Source organism: Lithobates pipiens, unplaced genomic scaffold (assembly GCF_037356315.1).
Source record: "Lithobates pipiens isolate NorthernLeopardFrog02 unplaced genomic scaffold, aLitPip1_a1.2 Scaffold_3, whole genome shotgun sequence".
NCBI classification, from domain to species: Eukaryota; Metazoa; Chordata; class Amphibia; order Anura; family Ranidae; genus Lithobates; species Lithobates pipiens.
The window spans coordinates 264,872,019-264,894,283 of NW_027507790.1; the positions used below are offsets into that span (position 1 = coordinate 264,872,019).

The following is a 22,265-nucleotide window of genomic DNA, read 5'->3' on the forward strand; positions in this document are numbered from 1 at the left end:
CCGCAAATTATGAAATCTCCAAATGCAGCGCACAATTCTCTTCTTATGTAATAATAATGAAGCTGCTTTGCTGGTGATACTGATGGAGTTATTGCAAACTCATTTTCAAAGGCGTTTTGTTTTCTAGTGATATTAAGAATAATATTATTTTATTATTTTTATTTTTTATTTTTTTGGTGCAAGCTACCACAACACCATTATCCTTTAGTTTTTAAGATCAAAGATACAACTATGTTGGTGTCCCTTGTCAATTTTACATTGTATTTTTTTTTTTTAAAGCGGGAGTCCGCCGTTTTTTTAAAAAAAAGCCAGCAGCTACAAATACTGCAGCTGCTGACTTTTAAAATAATGAAGGTTTTTAGTTTTTATAAGGGGTTCGGCGCCACTGTAAATTGGCTCCAATGGAGTGTGTATATAAACTGCAAGTACATGCCCACCACTAGGGGTATATATGTAAATAAATGGCAAAGGAGGAGAATATACCCCTCTGGACAGGTTTTTACCTACCTGATACCTATTGTGGTTTTTTGAAGGCTAGTGGTGGGCGTGTACTTGCAGTTTATATACACACTCCATTGGAGCCAATTTACAGTGGCACCGAACCCCTTATAAAAACTAAAAACCTTCTGATACTGGTTGCACCCCTCTGGGGTTGCGACTTTTAGGGGTGGCGACATTGGTTGTGAGTCCTTCTATTTGTGCCTGAACCTCATTATAGCCTCCGCAGCGCGGCCTGGGATCTGTAAGATCCGAGCACTTTTCTTTTAAAATAATGACACTTACCCGCCCAGCGCGCCCGCGATGTCGGCACCCGAAGCCGATCTCTCGATCGTCTCTCGGGTGCTGCCGCCGCCATCTTGGGTATGGAAATCAGGAAGTGGAGCCTTGCGGCTTCATTTCCCGGTTACCTACTGCGTTGTCTCTGGGGTCCGTGTGTTTCCCAGCAGACAGCGGGGGACCTGCGGAAAGGGGCGTAGATTCTGCGGAAAGGGGCGTACCTTCTGCAGATATCTATGCCGGAAGTAGGTGCAGATACCTGTGCTGTACAGGTACCTGCACCCCCCTCCCCCCTGAAAGGTGCCAATTGTGGCGCCTGAGGGGGGAGGGTTCCAATGAGCGGAAGCTCCACTTTAGGGTGGACCTCCGCTTTAAATGTAACTGCCTACTCCCAAACTGTCATTTGAAGTAAAACACATAGCCAAGTATTATTAAACACATTTTTTTTTTTTAGTGCATTAAAAAAAAGAAAACAAATAAAATTAGGCATGATATCTGCCAATAGAACTTAACCAAAAAGTGCATTCTATGCATCCAAAAATATAGAAAATATACTAAATCAAATCATTATTATTCAACCCAAAAAAATAAAATAAAAGCCTCATGCATGTGTCCTGCTTCTTAATATAGGGGGTCAACAATGTCAAGAGTTGGTGAAAGCAGGGGTCCGTCATCCGGAGATAATTCCGAAAAACATCCGGATTATTCTCCTGGAGCTCCCGCAGCAAAGGCATATGATATAATTGGTCACGATTAATAAAGCAACCGATTTATGGTCCAAGAAATCCTCCTCCTCCTGTTCCTGGACTGGATTTGGGTCAAAGCAATAACTCCAAGGCCAATAATAAATAACATGTTATCTCCTCCGATTCTGCAACTTGGCTGGTTGACGAACGGCCATTTAGAAATTAACTGAAAAGCGTGAAATGAAAAGCGTGAAATGAAAAGCATGAATCAACACTCACCAAACTTCTACTAACACGACATTAGCAGAAGGAGTCCAAAGGGTGGCGCTAAAGAGCTGAAAAACCACATAGTATGTCACTACGTTCGTATTTGTTGGCCGACAATTCCTTGCCTTTTATGTATGCAAGACAAAATCCAGGCACACGCCTTTGGACAAAATTCCGAGGGGGTTGCAACCTCATCCCTTTAAAACAACATTACTTACACATGTTCTATGGCTAATTAACCACTTGCCGGCCAGCCGCCGTCATTATACTGTGGCAGGTCGGCTCTTTCCCATGAATCACCGTAGCTGTACGTCGGCTCCTTCGAGATCCATAGCAGGAGCGTGCATGCCGACGGAGGAGTGTGCATGCTCCTGATGCACGCTGGGCTACCCGATGCGCGTGGCCAGTGGCCTTGATCTTCTGCCGGCCAATTGTGGGAAAGAGAGCCAGAACGGGGATCTGTCAATGTAAACAGCCAGATCCCCGTTCTGACAGGAGAGGAGAAAGAGTGATCAGGAACAACGATGTGTCTCCTCCTCCAGTCAGTCCCCTCCCCACACAGTTAGAAAACACCTCCCAGGGATTTAACCCCTTTATCATCTCCTAGTGTTAACCCCTTCCCTGCCAGTGACATGTATACAGTAATCAGGGCATTTTTCATAGCACTAAAATCCCAGATCGCCATTATCACTAGTTAAAAAATAATAAAAATAATGCCATAAAAATGCCATAAACATATTCCCTATTTTGTAGACGATATAACTTTTGCCAATAATATGTGGAAGAATACATATTAGACTAAACTGATGAAATAATTCGTTTTTTTTACCTTTTTTTTGCATATTTATTATAGCAAAAAGTAAAAAAAAAAATTTTTTCCAATTACTTTCAGATAAAACACTGCTCATCACTAGTCTCTATTAGGGATGAGCTCAGGTGCGTTCGGATCCCAGTCCAAACCCACATGAGCATGTGTGCCAAGAAGCTGTCACCAGTGCTGGGCCAATCATCTTTGGTTTGGGCATTCCCTGCCCTGCAGCCACTCATATGTAAGGCACATGTATCCATCCATGCAGCTGTGAAGCAGGGAATGCCTTGGCTGTAGATAAATGACCCAGCACAGTGACATCTTCCTGGTGGAGCTAGCTCACGTGCAGGGCCGTCTTTAATGCAGGGCAAAAGGGGCAGCTGCCCTGGACCCTGTCATTGTTGTGGGGCCCAAAGCAGCTGCCTCATACTTGCCAACTATCCCAGTTTACATTCCCCTGTCCCTTGAAGTTTTAGTCCTGTGCTGCTACTAATGCTGCCCAGCTCTGCCCTATTGTTGTGTACGGATGACTCACCTGCAGACCCTGTGTTTACATGTAAATACTGGCATTCATATGTAAATAGCAGTGACATGCATATGTAAATAGCTGACGCTAACTGCATTGATATGTAAATAAAGGCAGCATTCATAGGTATATCATGCCCCCCTGCAGTGAGGAGAAGATGTGCTGTAACCTATAGCAACCAGTGAGCAGTATTACTGTACAGCAATCTCTAGCAGCCAATCAACAAGCATAAATGTGCTGTAACCTTTAGCAACTAATCAGTGAGCCTTACGGAGTGCTGTAACCTCTAGCAACCAGTCAGTAAGCAGTAATGATATGCTGTAACCTCTGGCAACCAATCGCAATCGCTGCCTGATCTGATACAGTAAACTGATTTTAAGTCTAGCTGCTATTTATTGTATGTCTCAGAGAAGGTGAAGAGCGAAATTGCATGGGGGGAAGGGGGCCCTAAGAATTTTTTTTGCCCAGGGTCCAATCAATATTAAAGACGGTCCTGCTCACGTGGATCCAGACTAGTATCCGAGCACATCAAAGCTTGCCCCTAATCTCTACCAGTAGACCATGTGGTTGGAATGTAATTTCCATTTGTAATTTGGAGATGGGGACAGAGTGTTGTCACCCTGTACCAGGAAGTGCCTTGAACAAAGGCCTTCATGGTAGGATCATTGGGGATTTTATTTGAAAGCTACAAATTTAGAAAGAATAAAAAGGATTTTTTAGAATAACATTGCCATTTTGAAGATTATATAGGATTTTAGTGATTGGGTTTACAAGCAGAAGAGAGCATTGAAGCAAATGCTTTGTACAGCTGCTTGTGAGTACCAAGCAATGTGGTTTTGGTTTTGGCCTGGAGCTAGGAGGTTCCCAGTAGGGGTGAGGAGTGTAGGTTGAGTATCCCCTACTGTTACTGTTTGTTGTGTGCATGGCCTAAAAAGCTGGTGGGTATTCCTGATCACTAACTTTATTTTATTTATTTCTTTTTTTACTTAGCCCAGTTAGAGCTGCAAACAGAAATATATCAGATCTGTCCAGTGCTGCCAATTAATAATGCTAATAAAAATCTCCTGGAGTTAAAATAAAATTGCACATTAAATGAAATATTGCAGTAATTCAATTAAAGCAGAAAGTGGTCAAGCGGGTAAGATATTCAAATATTACAATAAAGTGTTTTATGAGCAGAGCAGGGGTTTGGGGCTAGAGACGAGCCGATTTGTAATATTGTGGAATGTGGCCGCAGAGGTTTAAGATTCCCATCATAACTTACCCTGCTGTTATCATCTTTCATTTATACAGATTGACACTATTTTCAGAATCAAAAGACTGACCAGAGACATACAGTAAAGTCCTATGGCACACGGTGTTGGTTAGTTGGGAATGTTATGCATTCGGGAGATTCTAGTCAAACAATCGTTGGTGTACCTACCTTTTTTGAAATGTAACTAATGTTTTGATTGGCTGCAGGCTGGTCTCGTCTGTAGAGTGTAATGTCCCGTACACACGAGCGGATTTTCCGTCGGAAAAAGCTTGGAATTTCCGCTCAAGCTTGCCTTGCATACACACGGGTCACACAAAAGTTCTCTGAATTTTTGACCGTCAAGAACGCAGTAAAACACTACAACGAGCCGAGAAAATTAAGTTCAATGCTTCCGAGCATGCGTCAAATTTTTTCCAAGGATGCATAGGAATTTTGCGTGTTGGAACTTGTACAGACGATCGGAATCTCCCATCGGAACGTTTTCCGACCGAAAAATAGAGAATCTGCTCTCATTCTTTAAGCTGGCTGTAATTCTGCCAGCAAAAATCCGAAGGAGCATACACATGGTCGGAATTTCTGACCAAAAGCTCACATCCAACTTTTGCTGGCAGAACTGACGTGTTTATGGAGCTATATAGTGCTCTGATTGGTTCCCTAGTTTTGTTTTTAAAAGGTGTCTTCCCCTTTCAGGTGCCAAGGAACAGTTTAGCGTGGCAAATGAGATGTAAAATTGGAAAATGTGCTTTTATGCCAAATTTCCCAGAAGCTGGTTAGCAGTTTTTTTTTTCTCCAGAATTTACAAGCTGCTGTTTTTCTTTTTTTTTTTTACAATTTCTACAGGGCTGGTTTGCTGACCCAGCACCCAATCCTCCTCCTTTTGCAGCATCCAACCCTCCTCCTTTAGCAGGACAGGCTTGGGACTGGCCATGGCGGAGATTTTACTTTTTTTTTTCTTAAAGGGGTTGTAAACCCTCATGGTTTTTCACCTTAAAGTGGAAGTAAACTCCCCTATCGTTTTCAGCCAAGGAAGCTGCCATCTTTGCCTCTGTTTAATCTTCAAGTGCTATGGTGCTGCACATATGATTCGTTATGACACCAGCCATTGGATGGTTTGATAGTTTGGCTGAGAGCACAGCCAATGTGCAGTTAGCATTCCCGGCACGGCTTTTTTTTTTAACTGTTTAAATCCATGGGTTTACTTCCACTTTAATGCATTAAGGTGAAGAACCTCCTGTTGTGCTGCAGCCCCCCCCCCCCATTTTACTTACCCGTACCCGGTCCTTCCCCGGCCAGGCACGGGCACGCCAGCACTAGCTGGCGTCTTGTGTCCTGATTGGATAGATTGATAGCAACACAGCCATTGGCATCCGCTGCTGTCAATCAAATACAATGATGTGGCACCGGGGAACAGGACTGAGCCCTGCATTCTGTGAATGGACACAGAAGCAGGACTTGGGGGCACCCACCTGGGTGTCCAACGTAGGAGAGAGATTCTCCAACATGGACACTCAGTGCAGGGAGGAGCCAGGAGTGCCGCTGAGGGACCCCAGAAGAGGATATTCAGTGCCACTCTGTGCAAAAAAAACTGCACAGTGGAGGTAAGTATGATATGTTTCTTATTTGAAAACAAACCTTTACAATCCCTTTAAGCCCCTGTACACACGGTCGGAGATTCCGACAACCAAATCCGTCGGATTTTGTCCAATGGATCTTGTCCGAAACTGTTGCATACACACGGTCAGACAAAGTTGTCGGAAAATCCGATCTTTCAGAACGTGATGACGTAATTTTGTTACGACTGGACTACGTTCAGGCTAGTAGCCAATAGCTTTGATGTAGGAATTTGATCTGAGCATGCGTGGCACTTTGTCCGATCGGAATTCTCTACACATGATCGGAGTATGTCCGATCGGAGCAGTTTGTCGGAAAATATTTCCAGCAAGTTGGAAAATTTGGTCCGACGGATATTCTGACGGAAACAGTCCGATGCATACCACACACAGTCGGAATATCCGACAAAACGGTCCGATAGGACACATTCCGACGGATTCTCCGACCGTGTGTACAAGGGCTAAGAGATACACTGGAAACGGGAAGCTGCCAAATAATGTGACATGGAAAAATTTTAATTTGCAGTTCACTAAACAGGTGCCAAATTAAAATCAAAAATGAAATCAGGTTCAGGATTGTAAAACCATACATACATGGCAGAATAATGATGTCCTGTGGGGCTCCCCATGGTAGCTTGGGCTTTAGGAGAAGTTGCATGCTATAAGGCTCTGACTGAGCTGCCCACAAACTGGTTCTGACAGTAGAGGGCTTCTCACCTGGTTGCACATTGCTTGCCAGGCTACCTCTGCCTCATCAGGCGTGGCTTCTCTGAGCAGCTGAGGGAAGGAAGTAGAGGAATTTATTTTCCCTGGAGGAAGTAGAAAAAAGGTTGGCACCCATCTGCAGCATTCAGGGTTTTTAAGATGGTTGTCCTATTCTATGGACTTTCCTCCTAAAGAGTTTGCCCAAAGCTGAAGGTCATACAGGCAGGTATCATCATAACAGGAGATCCACACAACTGTGACACTTACTTTTAGATGTATCTCAATGTTTCTGGACTCCTGGTTTTAATGGTCTTGATAGGAGCAAGGACAGAAGTCAAGGCACAATATGGATGCAAAGGAAAGTAGGTAAAAGTCAACCACAGGGACTTCAGTATGGACACAGCATTAGATCATTCAATCAGGAGTATACAGCTTTGCCAGCTGATGGTCATGTCATGGTGGTACGGGATCCAGAGTGCCTGGTTATTAACAGATTTTTTTGAAGTTACCAATGGAACTTATGCAACGGGACAATACATAAATATTCAACCCTTGGGATTTTCTAGCTGAGCAGCTGCTGATAGACAGGAACACACAAAGACATACATACAGACCCAAAGCTGAATCCAGTAAAGGTCAAAGTATGAATATATATATGTCCTAGTCCAAATGCTGGCTGGGCAGATTTAAACTGTCAAAGAAGCTGGTTTAGTTGTGTAAATGGCTTGATAGTAACTGGTCTAATCTTTGAACTTGGCTTGGAGCAGGTTGGTTGCTTCTTACCCTTCCTCTTATTCTAGTCTCCCGTACATCCTCTTTTGATTTCATCCCTCCATCTTACTCTGGGTCGGCCAATATATCTTTCTCCTGAACTTGTTTAGTGAATATTCTTTCCCATACAATTCTGTTTCATTTGCCCAGGCCATTTTAGATGGATTTTATTGCTAATATTATTGCATCCTTATCTTTAATATATCTTGCTTTTATATCTGAATATCTCCATATTCCTTTTTTTTTTCCATATATTCCCCTGGGCACTTTCCTTTCAAATACGTCAAGCCTTTGTGAAATTTCCGCTATGAAATATATTGGTCTATGCGCATTTTAATTCACTGGCTGCCTATACTTCGACCTATATATATGTTCTAATGCTCCGATTTTCACTCTTGAAGATCCCACCTTTTCAAGTCCTGTAGGCATCAAGTCAGTTACCTACAGCTGAATGTTTTTTGTTTTTTTTTTGTTTGTTTTTTGGTGAGTTGTAATTTTCAAGTATAAAATTAATACAGACCGAACTTATATGAAAATAAATTTAAAGTTGTATTTCATAGGTTGAACCATTGGAAAAAGCTATCTCTCCAATAAAGAAAGAAGAAGCCTTATTGTATTTATCCATACCCTCTATACTCCAACTCATCTATTCATCACCCGGTGGGATACATTACAAAGATCGGCATTCGCCACAGGCTGTAAACAAGTTAATAGAGTGTAACCCGCCACGGTCACACCTGGGGAGATTCAGAAACACAGAAAATTTATCTCTGTGTTCAATAACATAATATAATACTGCAACCTATGCCACAAACCAATGTTGTATCTACATCAGGGTCATGTTGTGCTATAGGTACACTCTGGTCCAATATGAACATTTTAAATGTACTGAGTAGAAGTGGCCTACCTGCTGGGAAGCTCTAGTTTTCATCTTGAAATTAATTTTCTACACCTGTTTACCCGGTTATATCAATCCCCGCAGTTTCACTGTATTCACACCTTCAGAAAGGCCTTCTATCTAGGACTGTGAAAATACAGGATAGTGTGTTCTTGGGTCTTAATGCCGCCCTATTGCTGAGCCAACCGCAGTCTCACAGATGGCAGATCTTAAGAAGGAGATTACACGGGCCAACATCATGTGATAGGAAATTGAAGTCCTGCCCAGAAGTATTATGTGAAATGTGTTCAATTTTTCTGCCAAGGATTTAGACATTTCTTTTTTTAGTTTGAACAGGTATTTTCCTTAATTTTTTTGTCTTATTTCTTAAAATACTATCGCCTTTGGTTTAGTTATTTGATCTTAAGCAGATCTGAACTTTCAGACATGGTTCCTCCTCAATTTAATTTTTTGGGGGGGTTGGCATCATTTATACCAGTGGTCTCCAAACTGTGCCACATGGGCCACATGTGGCCCTTTCCTAGCCTTTATCCAGGCCTTGGGATACTATTTCTCTCACTGATACAAATCTTTCCAATGACACCAACAATGGATCACTATTCTTCCCACTGACACCAACAATGGGGCACTATTCCTCCCACAAACAGTAATGGGGCACGATTCATCTCACTGACACCAACAATGGGGCACTAATCCCCCCACTGAAACCAACAATGGGGCACTATTCCTCCCACAAACACCAATAATGGGGTACTATTCCTCCCACTGCAACAACGACGGGGCAGTATTCATCCCACTGATACCAATAATGAGGCACTATTCCTGCTCCTACCTGTAATTTATTTAATCCCACTAAACAACAAACCCAAGGCATTGTTTACTCCCTTTCAGTTCAGGACTTTTTCTACCCCACTGGCCACAATCTATCACCCTTAATGCCTGAAGGACAGTAAACTGACCCTATGTTTAGAGAGTTAGGGTGAATTATGGTTAACTATATTGATACTCTGAACTGGTACTGTATATTAGTTTAGGCTCCAGTAGCGGACAAACCATTTATGCAGACTGTGCAGTTGGACAAGTACCCTCTAGGACAGGGGTAGGGAACCTATGGCTCTCGAGCCAGATGTGGCTCTTTTGATGGCTGCATCTGGCTCTCACCTCTCAATCCACGGATTGTGTGGTGTGCCGATCCGTGGACTGAGCCCATAGGAAAGGCCGCAGCTTCGGCCTAGCTCCGGAGCTGCGGCCATCTTGGTACACCCGGCGGTGGCCTAGGTGAGCGGCGCGCTGACGTCATCATCACCCGCCTCAACTGCTCGTGGATCTGCCTGCCTGTGTAGTGGTAAGCAAGCAGACAATCGTATGGGGAGATGTGGATATTACAGTGGGGGAGATGATGTGGATATTACAATTATAACTGAAATTAGTCGATTAATCTATTAAAAAAAAGAAAATTTGTTTTGAACATATTGCATGGCTCTCGTGGAATTACATTTTAAAATATGTGTTGTTCATGGCTCTCTCAGCCAAAAAGGTTCCCTACCCCTGCTTTAGGAGCTAAGGGGCACTTTATACTAGATGTGGGCTGCACAATTGCTGAAACACAGCCTACTGTTAAGTTTACACTCTTTATGATGATCATTTTTTGTAATATCTTAGTGGTCAGCTGCTGACTGACTATTCTCAAGACATGCAGAAGAGGTCTTGTACAACCTATAACAAGTTAATACCATTTAGACTAAGATTGAAAAGATATGTTGCTGGCTGATCCTAGAATAAGAATCTCTGCAGAGGCGGCCATTGGTAGCATGAAATGTGGTCATGTGTCACAGAGAGGAGGTTTACTGTGCATATCCCTCAATGGGCACACACGACTATTGTGCTGTTATTCAGGGTTTATATTTGGGAAGGGGGCTTGGGTTAAAAAAATGTCTTTGCAATAAAAGCTCAGCATCTAGAACTACACTATAATGCCCCATATACATGATCAGACTTTCCGCCAACAAAACCGTGGATTTTGGTTGGAAGGTTGTTGTCTTGCATACACACGGTCACACAAATGTTGGCCATCAATTAGGAACGTGAGAACACGGTGGCGTACAAGATGTACGACGATCTGAGAAAAGGGAAGTTCAATAGCCAGTGCGGCTCCTTCTGCTTGATTCTGAGCATGCGTGAACTTTTGTGCGCCGGACTTGTGTACACGCGATCGGACTTTCCGACAACAAAGATTTGTTGCCGGAAAATTTGAGAACCTGCTAGCAAACATTTGTTGGTGGAAAGTCCGAGAGCAAATGTTCTATGGAGCATACACACGGTCGGACTTTCCGACAACAAGCTCACATCCAACATTTCCTGTCGGAAAATCTGACCGTATGTACACGGCATAAGGCTAAATGTTTGTGGACACCTGACCACCGAACCTACCTATAAGACCAAAAGTATGAGTACACCCCTTTAGACAATTGTACACGTCCAACAGTTTGGGGAAGACCCTTTTCTATTCCAGGATGACTTTGCCCTTGGTCACACAGCCAGCTCCATATAGACATTGTATTTGTGAGTTTGGTGTGGAAGAACTCGAGTGTCATTCCCAGGGCCCTGACCTCAACCCTACTAGACACCTTAGGGATGAATTGAACATCAAGCAGTGGCGGCTCCCTCATCCATATGCCCAGTCCCTAATCTACATGCAGGGCACAGGACGCATGGATTCCAATGTTTGTTTTTTATAAGCACAAGATTAGGGCCTGAGGCTCTAATTGGCTTCAAAAAAGGGTGGGCTTGGGGCGCAGAGCACCGTGCCCTGTGCCCACCCAGTTGTGTGACAATAGTGAATTCATTTTCTGGGGGAGGGGGTAGATTGTTTGCTGCCACCTCCCCCAAACAATATACCACCAGCCACCGCTGACACCAAGCCAGGTCTTCTCATCCAACATACGTACCCGACCTCACAAATGTTAATTTGGCTAAATGAGTCACACCACAATCTTGTTAAAAGCTTCTCAAGATTTTTGGAGGCTTTAAAGAAGGGGCAACTCCATGTTGAAGACCACAGTTTGGAAATGGGATGTCCAGCAAGCTCCTATAGATGGAAAAGCCAGATATCCACAAGCCTTTGGCCATATACTTTATTGCCACTTGGCCCCTGACACCAAGAACTAATGTAATTAGGTAGGTTGAAATGTAATACAGCAATTTTTAACACTGTACTTGCCCTTTAAAGATAAAAAAGAAAATGTTCAGAATAACTTTTCAAGGCCTTTGCTTGACTGCGGCGAGGAAATAGTATTCTCGAATTTAACATTTCTGCAGAAAATAAAAAGGAATTTAATAAACCTATTCTAATGTCGTACCGATGGCTACAGATTTTAATTACGGATTTGATGTATCTCCTCGTATACACCATTAAACAACAATATTTATACGAGTGAAACATAATTAAATAATCTCCATCAGGGTGCCTCTTGGAACTGTGTGGAAGCGCCAGATATTCCGGGGAGAAAGCATTACTCTTTATTTATGAACTTGTTTAAAAGACTCCAGGAGCAGATGATAGTTCGGATCATTTTTAGTTCAGATGCATTTTCATATTGCTGCTGCAGAGGTTACATTGAATGTTATGGATTAGGTTAAAGTGAATCTGTACTTTGCCCATTACTGGAAAAGTAACACTTTCCCTTAAATGGTCAACTCCTACCCTGCCGCTTAATCTCAGCTTTCACCATGGTGCTCATTGACCCCAATGAAGCTATATTAGGTTCCTGGTGCTTCAGCAGGCAAACGGCAAGGTGGGGAAGTGGATAAGCAGGAGAGGGGTGAAGCTATAGAGGGGAAAATTAAAGCAAGACTGAAAATCTGTAGCTACTTTGAGGACAAACTATTCCACAGTGCGTGCACATACACAGGTCATTGATTCCTTGTTTTAAGGTTTATTTACTGTTAAAGTGGTTGTAAACCCTAAAAAAAAAAAAAAAAACTGCAAGACAAAGGCATAATGAGCAAGTATGCATAGCATACTAGCTCATTATGAATTACTTACCTGAGATCGAAACCCCACGCTGCGGTGCCCATACACAGCACCGGCTGGCAACATTTCTCGCCGGAGTTACTTACGGGAATGGCGGCTCCGGCGTTGTGGTTGGCTGGAGCCACGATGACGTCACTCCCGCGCATGCGTGTGGGAGCCATTGGTAACGGCACACTCTAAATGAAGCAACGGCACGTACTGACATTGCTTCAGTGCGCATGTGCTGATGACATCAGCCACTACTATTCCTTTATATCGGCTTTAAAAATCTACAAATGCAGCAATTTAGAATTTGGATGAAAGGTTTAGCACTGGGAAACACTTTTTGAAAGCTAAAAAGTGCATTTTATATACAACTATGAGGATCAGACCAAAATGAGGGACAAATGAGAGGCAAAGAGGGACAGAGCAACATTGCTCCAAATCAGGGACAGTCCCTCGAAATCAGGGACAGTTGGGAAGTATGATATACAGCTATGAGGTTCAAGGCATACGAGCGCCTAGGCACAGGAAGCTATTTTTCAGGAGGAATCCAAAACAGGATATATTTTTAAGCTTAGCTTAAGCACAATTAACATTAGTAGATGTTCCCTGTAACATACACATCTTCATGATTTGAGTTCAGGACCTCTTTAAAGGTTAGGTGATCGATCAGAAAACAAAGGTTATGTGTCATGCTGGGCATTTTTTTTTTTACTATAGTCACTTAACAGATGATACCATTATCATGACTTCCCATAGTGGTGGTGGGAGGAGGTATTCCAATTATGCAAATGGAATGCACCACCAAAATAAATATTTCCATTCACCAGATATGTAAGTACCTTGAATATTGCTACATTGGCCATTACAAATGCTCTACTTTCTCAATAATATGAAGGCTAAGCAGAATACACACTGTGGTTATTGATATACAAACAAATATACCCTTGTGTCCATCTGCAACCACTCCTCCAGATACTACTGACCATCTACAATCAGTAATGTCTGCAGAAAGCAGTTATACATGACTGTCACAGGTGGGGCAATGGTGTCAGTAATGTTAGAGCTATAACCCCAAAACTGGTATCACCCTTTCAAAGCTATGAAAGGTAGAAAATGGCAGCATCCAAAGGAGCGGCACGGTAATTGGTTACTGGGGGAAAAACTGGAAGAATGTTTTTGTTCACTGATTGTGAGTACGTTGTCTCCAAACTGAATAATTTGGCAGTGGTTGCCTAAAGCAAGAAGATCTAGGATGCAAGGCTTGGGGCAAAGGGAACCAAAAGGAATCATAAAGACCTCCACCTAAACCAAGGCAAAGTATACTATGTCCTGTTTTCGAGGAGCTACATAATTCATAATACCAAACTTTAGATTGGTCTTTCTATTTTTTTTCAAAGAAACCCAAGTTCTTCGCTCCTCACAAGTGTTTAAGTAAGGTTAGATTGGGTGGCTCCTGATTTCTTGGTTATTTTGTGCACCTACATACGTTATACTTTTATTACATCTATGTTGTAAGTCTACATACGTTATACTTTTATTGCATCTATGTTGTAAGTCCAAAAAATACTTTTAATTTTTGGTGAGACTTTTTGGGGATTATGCTGATGTCCTCTCTTGCTTGTTACAGGCTGCGCCTTCCTTACATACTGTGAACGAGAATCTGCTCTGAAAGCTCAAAGTGCTCTGCATGAACAGAAGACTCTTCCTGGGGTAAGTCAAATGCTTTATTCCTACTACGAGAGCTGGATTTGCAGATATTGGACCAAGAAACACGCTGACCCAGATTTTAGTACAGAATGGGAACTGTTATTTAAAATGCTTCGGATTTGGAAGTTGTCTAAACCTTTGATCTGGAGTCATGTCTAAAATGTTGAAGTTTACTTCTCCAAATATCACGACTTTTTCATACATTTGTACCTTATCTCTGTCTAGTAGAGGCAGACGTTCTTTAAAGCTAACCCCTGGGCATAAATATTTTCATCTAAATATATTTTATTAATAGCCACAAAGGATATAAATCCAGTTTGTGTGCATCAAATAGCTTTGTAAACCCAGTTGTGGGAGCGGCCCAGCTGGTCCTTCAACTACAGGCCACAGGTAGAAAACTAAAGAAGGGGGTGGAGACAAGACCAGTCACCCTGCACAAGGAGAGAGAGCAGCGGTGACCGGTCTTTATTACAGGAAGCTCCTGCACAGGTAATTATACTGCATTACTGTCCAAATCCTGAAGAAATACACAAAACGCGCCAAGACTGAATTAGGAACACACAGGCTCTTCTATCTAGATAATATTTATTTAGCCCAGATTTTGACTTTAAGGTCATTCTGGTGGGGTTTTACATCATGACGGTACTGATTTTCGAAGAGGCCTAAAACTGGCCTTCTGGTGACAGTGCCATGTTCCAGAAAAGCAGGTTTATTTGAGGATATGTGTCTCCACAACTATGCGTTTCTTAGTCTCTGTGTGCTTTTTATTGCCATGTTAGCTACTGTAAGTTCATTGTGTTTAAATACGCTGCACTGCAAACCCTCCCAAAAAGCTTTACCTAATCAAACGTGAAGCCATTTGGTCACAGTTGTGGATGATTTAGATACCAGACTGCTATTTTTTGACAGCCCAGCACTGAAGACAGGCACCATAACTGCCTGCCATCAAAAATTGAACAAATAAAAAATAAAAATAAAACACCAATAATGCTAACACCATTTTTGGAAAATAATTTGGAAAACATAAAGGCTTTTTGGATAACAGATCCCATACTTGTATTATTGGGCCTAAAATGCACAAGGTTTTTATTGCTTAGTTCCATGTGATTACCTCCTTGAGGTTTGTATTCATCTCTTAATATGTCTAATTCGTGCGGAAGAAAGATTGTGACTATATGGACCTAGAATAGTGAGATTAGTCATCTGCATTTTTGGATTTGGTAATGTTCCTACTGACTTTTGGCCTAATTGGATAGCAGAAATTGGATGAAAAGTGGTTCTGAATTTTATTTGCTTGGATAGTTTCATACGAATGGTAAGGATATCCGGATTAAATCCTCTGGATATCGTGACAAAATGCACACTGTGGTTTGAAGTTGTTTGTTATGTTGAAAATAAATATTCATTACCAAAGAATTTCTGAAGTAAAAGAGTCATTTGAAAACTAGAGACCATCCTAAAACAACCAATATGAATTCATCTTTCACGGACCTGAGGTCAGTGAAATGCAATGTAATTGGTTGCATTGGGATGAGTTGCCAAAGGTTTTACTGAATTTTGCATGATCACTGGCTATAACACCACCTTACCGGTTAAACTCAAAATTTACTTCAGAGGTTCCAATTCTAGGAAAGTTTAACCCAAGTGTTTTGCATATGTGTCTTACAACTGTAATTGTTTACGATTTTGGAACCCTGGACAGGTTAGCTGTGAAACCTATATTTTTGCAGCTCAGGTTGTGCAATTATTAAAACGTAGCTGAAGTGCAAGAGTTTAATATTATCACTTAAGTTCATTTTGTAAACTCTTGAGACGTGTAATGCAATATTAAATGTGAATGACCCTATGAACAATTATTTTCCTTGAAGTGTTTATTTTGATGATGCATTTGAATGGTTGGGTTGGTAGGATGGTTTCATTCTCAACTTCCAAACAGCTAGTAGGGTATAATTTCCGGGGGGGTAATAACAGGGTGGATCTTGGTGAAAGTGGGTGGATATGGAAGTGCTTGAGCAGGAGGAAGGTGTGGCCCACAATTGCCATTTTTTTTAATCAATGAAAAAGTTTTAAGGTGTACCTCCTAGTTCATAAACGAGTGCATGCGTTTGTACGTTAAGTCATAGTCCTAACAAGCTTCCTGATGACGACTCAATTGATTGGCTGAAACGCATCGAGGCTTGACCGTGTCATCACGACGCGTCTGCCTGCCACTTCCGGGAATCAAGCCGATCCACAAGTAGTGGTCTTAAGCAATTTGCGGGCCAATTTCCCCCAAAAATCACATTGCTATACACACCAGGTGCCACGATGTTAGGCATCTAAAATTGTGAGTGTAATTTCACATCTGTTTTTACCCAATAAATTTAAAACGGATTTACGCTATGAGGTTCTCCCTCTGTCCTTTCTACCTATCCATGTGAGGTCCATTCAGTGTATGAGGGGGCCAACAACGGATTCATCCAGGGGTTTCCCCACATGCCTAATCGACCATACTAGAGATAGTTGGTCAACATCTAAGGATGAATGCACGTCCATGTGGGGCACCCAGTCTGAGAAAAAGTTTATGAAGCACGGATTAACCTTTTATTGAGCATGGGCATATATGAACAAAACACATGTTGGGACTGCAAAGGACTTTTATATGTGTATTTTTTCTTTTTTTTAGGATCAATAGTGTTATCACTTAGCATGGCGATTTATTTATTTATAGTCCTAACAAGGCTTTGAGTTTATAACTAGCGCTAATACTTGGATATGTTTTAAGTATTATTTAATTAAATCATCTTGGTTCTCAAGAATACATACAAAGCAAATAGATGAAAGCACCATTCTGCAAGGGGGAGTATTTATTAAACTAAATAATATAAGGTTGAGATGTTCCGGTACAGTTCCGTCATGGGTTCCTCACACAAAACAGCTGCCAAAATATCCGACTGCCCACTCCAAGGAGCTATTAAGGCTTTTTTGATGCCTTATCAACTGAAGAAATGATGTAAATATTTAACAGTTATTTGATAATTTTTGAATGAATTTGTAATTAAAAGCGCAGACAACTTCATCCAATCGCCAAGGAAAGTCACTAAAGGTGCATATGCTGTGATTTGTAACCACAAGTTAACCGCTCAATATAAAAAGAAATTCTTTACTATAATCAGTTTAAACACAATGAAAGGCAAGTACAAAAAACATGCTCTTCTAGATGACGCATTCCATCCTCCTGGGTCTTTATCAAATCCTCCATTGTGTGCAAGCTAAAGGTCTCGTAAAATTACACATCACCGGTACGGTGCCACCTCCTGCCATTTGAACCAACCAATTAAACATACATGGTAATTATTGCTTAAACAGAGGAAAGAGAACCAATGTATTTCTAATGAACCCTTTAAAAGTGCTACAAATTTTTTTTAGAAAATAAAATAAAAGCTCAAACACAATTATCTAACTACAGAATTACAAAACAAATAACATTAATGATATAAAATAGAAAACAATACGATCTATATTAGACAGTCAAAAACCCTGTGAAAAGACAGAAACTGGTATACATCTGTTTGTGGCAGAACCCATGGGAACCCCTGGGGACAACCAACATTTTCTTGTCGGCCATCAGTGGTCCATGGACCACTGGTTGGCGACCACTATAATAAATACATCTTGATCAACAGCCATCAATAATCTGATTATTCGATTTCTAGAGCTAATATTAAACAAATAGTAAGAGACATCCAAAGAGTCTATGTGTTTCACAGAGCCTATCTACTTCATCAGGACTACAATGTCATCTACAGTGTGCAGAGTGCAACACTTAGCAGTCTAGATTATTACGTTTTGCACTTTTTGGTTGTATCAAATAGTAACAGACACATTGCATAGAGGACATACACTTCATCAGGACTAAAATGTTGTTTACAGAATACAACACTTAGTAATCTAGATTATTACGTTTTTCACTCTGTACCATAAATATAAAAAAATCCATCTTATTTAAGCTCCATCATTAATCAGTTTATTTAGTTAGCTAAAGCTAAACAAATAGTAAGAGAAATCAAAAGAATTTATACATTTCACAGAATCCATCCTCTTCGTCAGGACTACAGTACCATCTACAGAGCTCAGAGTGCAACACAGTAATCTAGATTGGTAAGTGATGTAGTTTGTAGATGACAACAAAGTCCTGATAAAGCAGATCGACTAGGTGAAGCACATGGACTCATTGAATGTCTCTTTCTATGTGTTGCTAAGATTGCTAAGTGTTGCACTCTACAGATTATTCAATTTTATAGCTAATGTTAAACAGATAGTAGGAGGCATTAAAAGTACATGCGTTTTATGAAGTCCATCTTTTTCATTAGGACTACAATGTCTTCTGCAGAGTATAGGTGGCAACACTTAGCAATCTAGAAGTGTTGCCCTCTGTAGATGACGTCATTCTCCTGATGAAGCAGGTGGACTCCATGAAATGCGTAGATACTTTGGATGTCCTATACTGTTTGAGACAACCAAACAGTGCAATAGATCATAAGTGTTGCACTCTGTAGATGAGACATCGTAGTCCTGGTGAAGTGGATGAACTCCATGAAGCGTATAGACTCTATGGAAGTGTCTTACTATTTGAGTATCATTACCTACACAACTGACTAATCTGATTAATGATGGCTGTTGAATAGGATTTATTTTATTATATTTGCCAATTGAGTTTCATTATTTCTGATTGTGTATTTATTGTGATTCTGTTGTGTGTATTGTCTTTTGCCCTTTATTGGAAAATATTTTTTGCATTAATAAAATGATATGTTTGCATTCAATTCATTCCGCATATATTTTGTGGCATGTGTTGACACATAAATTCCAACATAATATTGGTTTTGTGTTGTCACTATAGTGTGTCTTTTATAATTTTCTGTTTTAGTCACACTGGCCTACCGGGGGGACTGAATACAGCATAAGAACAAAATAGGCAAACGATGCAACTTGCATGCTTTATTCTCCACTGTAACATATACTGTATGTCTCCTTGTGCTGCCTTGAGGAATCACTCTATGTATTTGTCACAGCAGAACGCAGTACAGCAAGTGTGTGTTGTGTGTATGTAGATTAGATGTCTTACCAGTCTCCCCTCGTTATAGGTTGGCACATGGGACTTGTTAAGCCATGATTATATCCGGAAATACATACATACCTCCTCTGGGAGCTGCAGGGTTAAATATTTACCTTTCTGCTTTAATTTATCACTTTATGTTGACTCGCTACAGTTATTCGGAGATATTGTCTGCTGGAATCATTTGGGAATACGGAAAAGTGTCCAAATTGCTTACATTCTGCAAGTCACTGTAAAGAAAACCTTGGCAAAATCGTTTCCTTCCTTGCAATGTAAAGAAAGGAATGTATTTCTATCTTGTCCAATTACCTAATGCAACTAAAGGACAGAATATTTTCGATACCCTAATAGAAAGAATTTTTTCACCCTAAAATGCTTGCTGTTGGATTAAGAAACATACACACGCTGAAATTAAAATCTCCTTATTCACAATGGTTTAAGCTATCCAGCTCTGTTCTTGAGCCCCCTTTGCTGTAGATAACGTTAAAGAAGAATTCCGGGTATGGATATTTTGACATAGTTACATTGGACTAAATTGGACCAGTGTACAGTAATTATGCATATGCCATACCTGTGGGATCCCTCTAGAACAGCCATTCTCAACCAGGTTTCCATGGAACCTTAGGGTTCCTCCAGGGGTGTAGAAAATGGAAAGTGCACACCAACCTAGTGCTTTATCCCACATGTATTTATTGGAGAATAAAATCATAAAAACTACGCACAAGCATGAGAATATAAATTTGCTTTATTGAGCCACCCCTCCATAGCTTGAAAGTCCTGGATCTGACAGTCTCCAGACCGTGGGGGAACCACGCTAGGGCCCCTAGCCAGCTAGGGCTATCATACTTATTCGTAAGAGTGTTTTGCCGTCCGTTCCTCCAGGGATGACTAGGAGTTCCTTGAGCTGTGGCTAACTGACCTATTATCTGATGGTGCCTGTTTAGTCCCAGGTCCAGCCCCACTTGCCATTCTTTCTGCTTACCACCACCAATGTAAGAGGGATTTTCCCAATGACCCTCCAATGGCCTATTCTCATTAAGGGTTCTCCGAAACCTGAAAATTATCTCAAGGGTTCCTCTGGGGTAAAAAAGTTGAGAAAGGCTGCGCTAGAGGCTGGAAATGACTGTGGTAAGGCACTGCTACTCCAGTGATCTCCACTAGCTTCTGGATCCCATGCCGAGCAGCTGCCCTACTGCATTGTTAACACAGAAGATCAGCCGCTGCGAATTGGCACTATTCAGAGAACCCTTTGCATTTTCTCAATGAATGCATAGCATTCTCTGATTACACAAGGTGGAGGGCTGAGCAGTGGCCTCATTGCGAAAAGCCCCGAGCGACTGCATTCCCTTGTTAATCTTGGCAGCAGGGGACCAGTGAAACTGTGGCCCAAGCGTCTGATTTTACCATCTCCTGATCACTTGTGTTTACGAGCTGGTAAAGTTTTAAAGTTTGATCACTGTACATAAGAATTTGTTTTTTTATTTTTGTATAATTATAAGGCTTATGAAAAGAGAAAAAAAAAAGTGTAAGGCCTCTTGCACACAGACGTAATAATTTACTGGTGTTTACACTCAGGATCTTGTTTCAGAAAGTAGAATGTCCCATAAAGACCTTGTATACACACACATACAGCAAGTGCATAAATGTGCGTATTTGTGTAAAATTCTTCTTCATCCTCTTCTAGTTGCCAGTGTTGTGTGTACACACATCTGCACAGACATTACTGCACTTAAATGTAAAATGTTCTATTTTTTATTTTACGGCTCTGTATTCATCGCTGTATTACTGATCTTTACGCAGCTGTGCGCATTGTTTGCACCTGTGTTCATATCAATAAAAAACTTTTTTACTTACACAGGCAAGAAACCTAAAAGAAGAGAAAGGTCTGGCTTAAATTTCTGCATATCAATTGTGTTTACACCAGCGATGCAAGAACAAGGCAATGTGCCTTATGGCATATGGCTATTATTTCAGATGATTGCAGAATGAGCAAAAAAGGGGGCCAATGCAGTGGGAAAAGCTAACGAAATTCTAGGATGCACCATCAAGGAGCTCCTGATTCCTCTATATAGATGTTTAGTTATCACTAGAGGGGTCACCAGCATGAAGAAGGAGGTCCTGATTCCAAAATATAAATCTTTAGTTATCACCAGTGGAATCACCAGCATGAGGAAGGAGGTCCTGATTCCCCTATATAGATCTTTAGTTATCACTAGAAGGATCCCCAGCAGGAGGAAGGAGGTCCTGATTCTCTATATACATCTTTTTATCACTAGAGGGATCACCAGCAGGAGGAAGGAGGACCTGATTCCTCCATATAGATCTTTAGTTATCACTAACAGGATCACCAGCAGGAGGAAGGAGGTCCTGATTCCCCTATATAAATCTTTTTATCACTAGAGGGATTACCAGCAGGACAAAGGAGAACCTGATTCCTCTATATCAGGGATATGCAATTAGTGGACCTCCAGCTGTGGCAGAACTACAAGTCCCATGAGGCATAGTAAGACTCTGGCAGCCACAATCATGACACCCAGAGGCAGAGGCATGATGGGACTTGTAGTTTTGCAACAGCTGGAGGTCCGCTAATTGCATATTCCTGCTCTATATCAATCATTATATCACTAGAGGGATCACCAGCAGGAGGAATAAGGTCCTGATTGCTCCATATAAATCATTATATCACTAGAGGGATCACCAGCAGGAGGAAGGAGGTCCTGATTCCTCCATATAGATCTTTATATCACTAGAGGGATCTCCATCAGGAGGAAGGAGGTCCTGATTCCCCAATATGATCTTTAATTATCACTAGAGGGATCAGCAGCAGGAGGAAGGAGGTCCTGACTCCTCTGTGTAGATCTTTAGTGATCACTGAGGCCGGGTTCACACATATACGAATTGGATGTGTGTTTTTCCGCATTTAGTTCGCAAAACAGGCAAGTGTGACTGGCTCTCAATGAAGAGGGAACACCACCAGTAGGTGGTAGGAGGTTCTGATTCCTCTATATAGATCTTTAGTTGTCACTAGAGGGGTCACCAGCAGGAGGATGGAGGTCCTGATTCCTCTATATAGATCTTTTTATAACTCGAAGAATCACCAGCAGGAGGAAGGAGGTCCTGATTCCTCTATATAGATCGT

General features: G+C 41.4%; 1 protein-coding gene across 22 annotated transcripts in view; it reads left to right on the forward strand.

Annotated features, from left to right (window-relative positions):
- Positions 1–22,265, forward strand: part of CELF4 (CUGBP Elav-like family member 4) — a 1,506,243-nt gene that overhangs the window by 313,676 nt on the left and 1,170,302 nt on the right. For all 22 annotated transcript variants that reach the window (XR_013263988.1, XM_077463101.1, XM_077463104.1 and 19 more), the window contains exon 2: positions 13,949–14,031. Coding sequence is in view for 21 of the 22 variants with exons in the window: in XM_077463101.1 (XP_077319227.1) it covers positions 13,949–14,031 (83 nt within the window). In the remaining variant the exon portion in view is untranslated. The remainder of the gene's footprint in view (positions 1–13,948; positions 14,032–22,265) is intronic.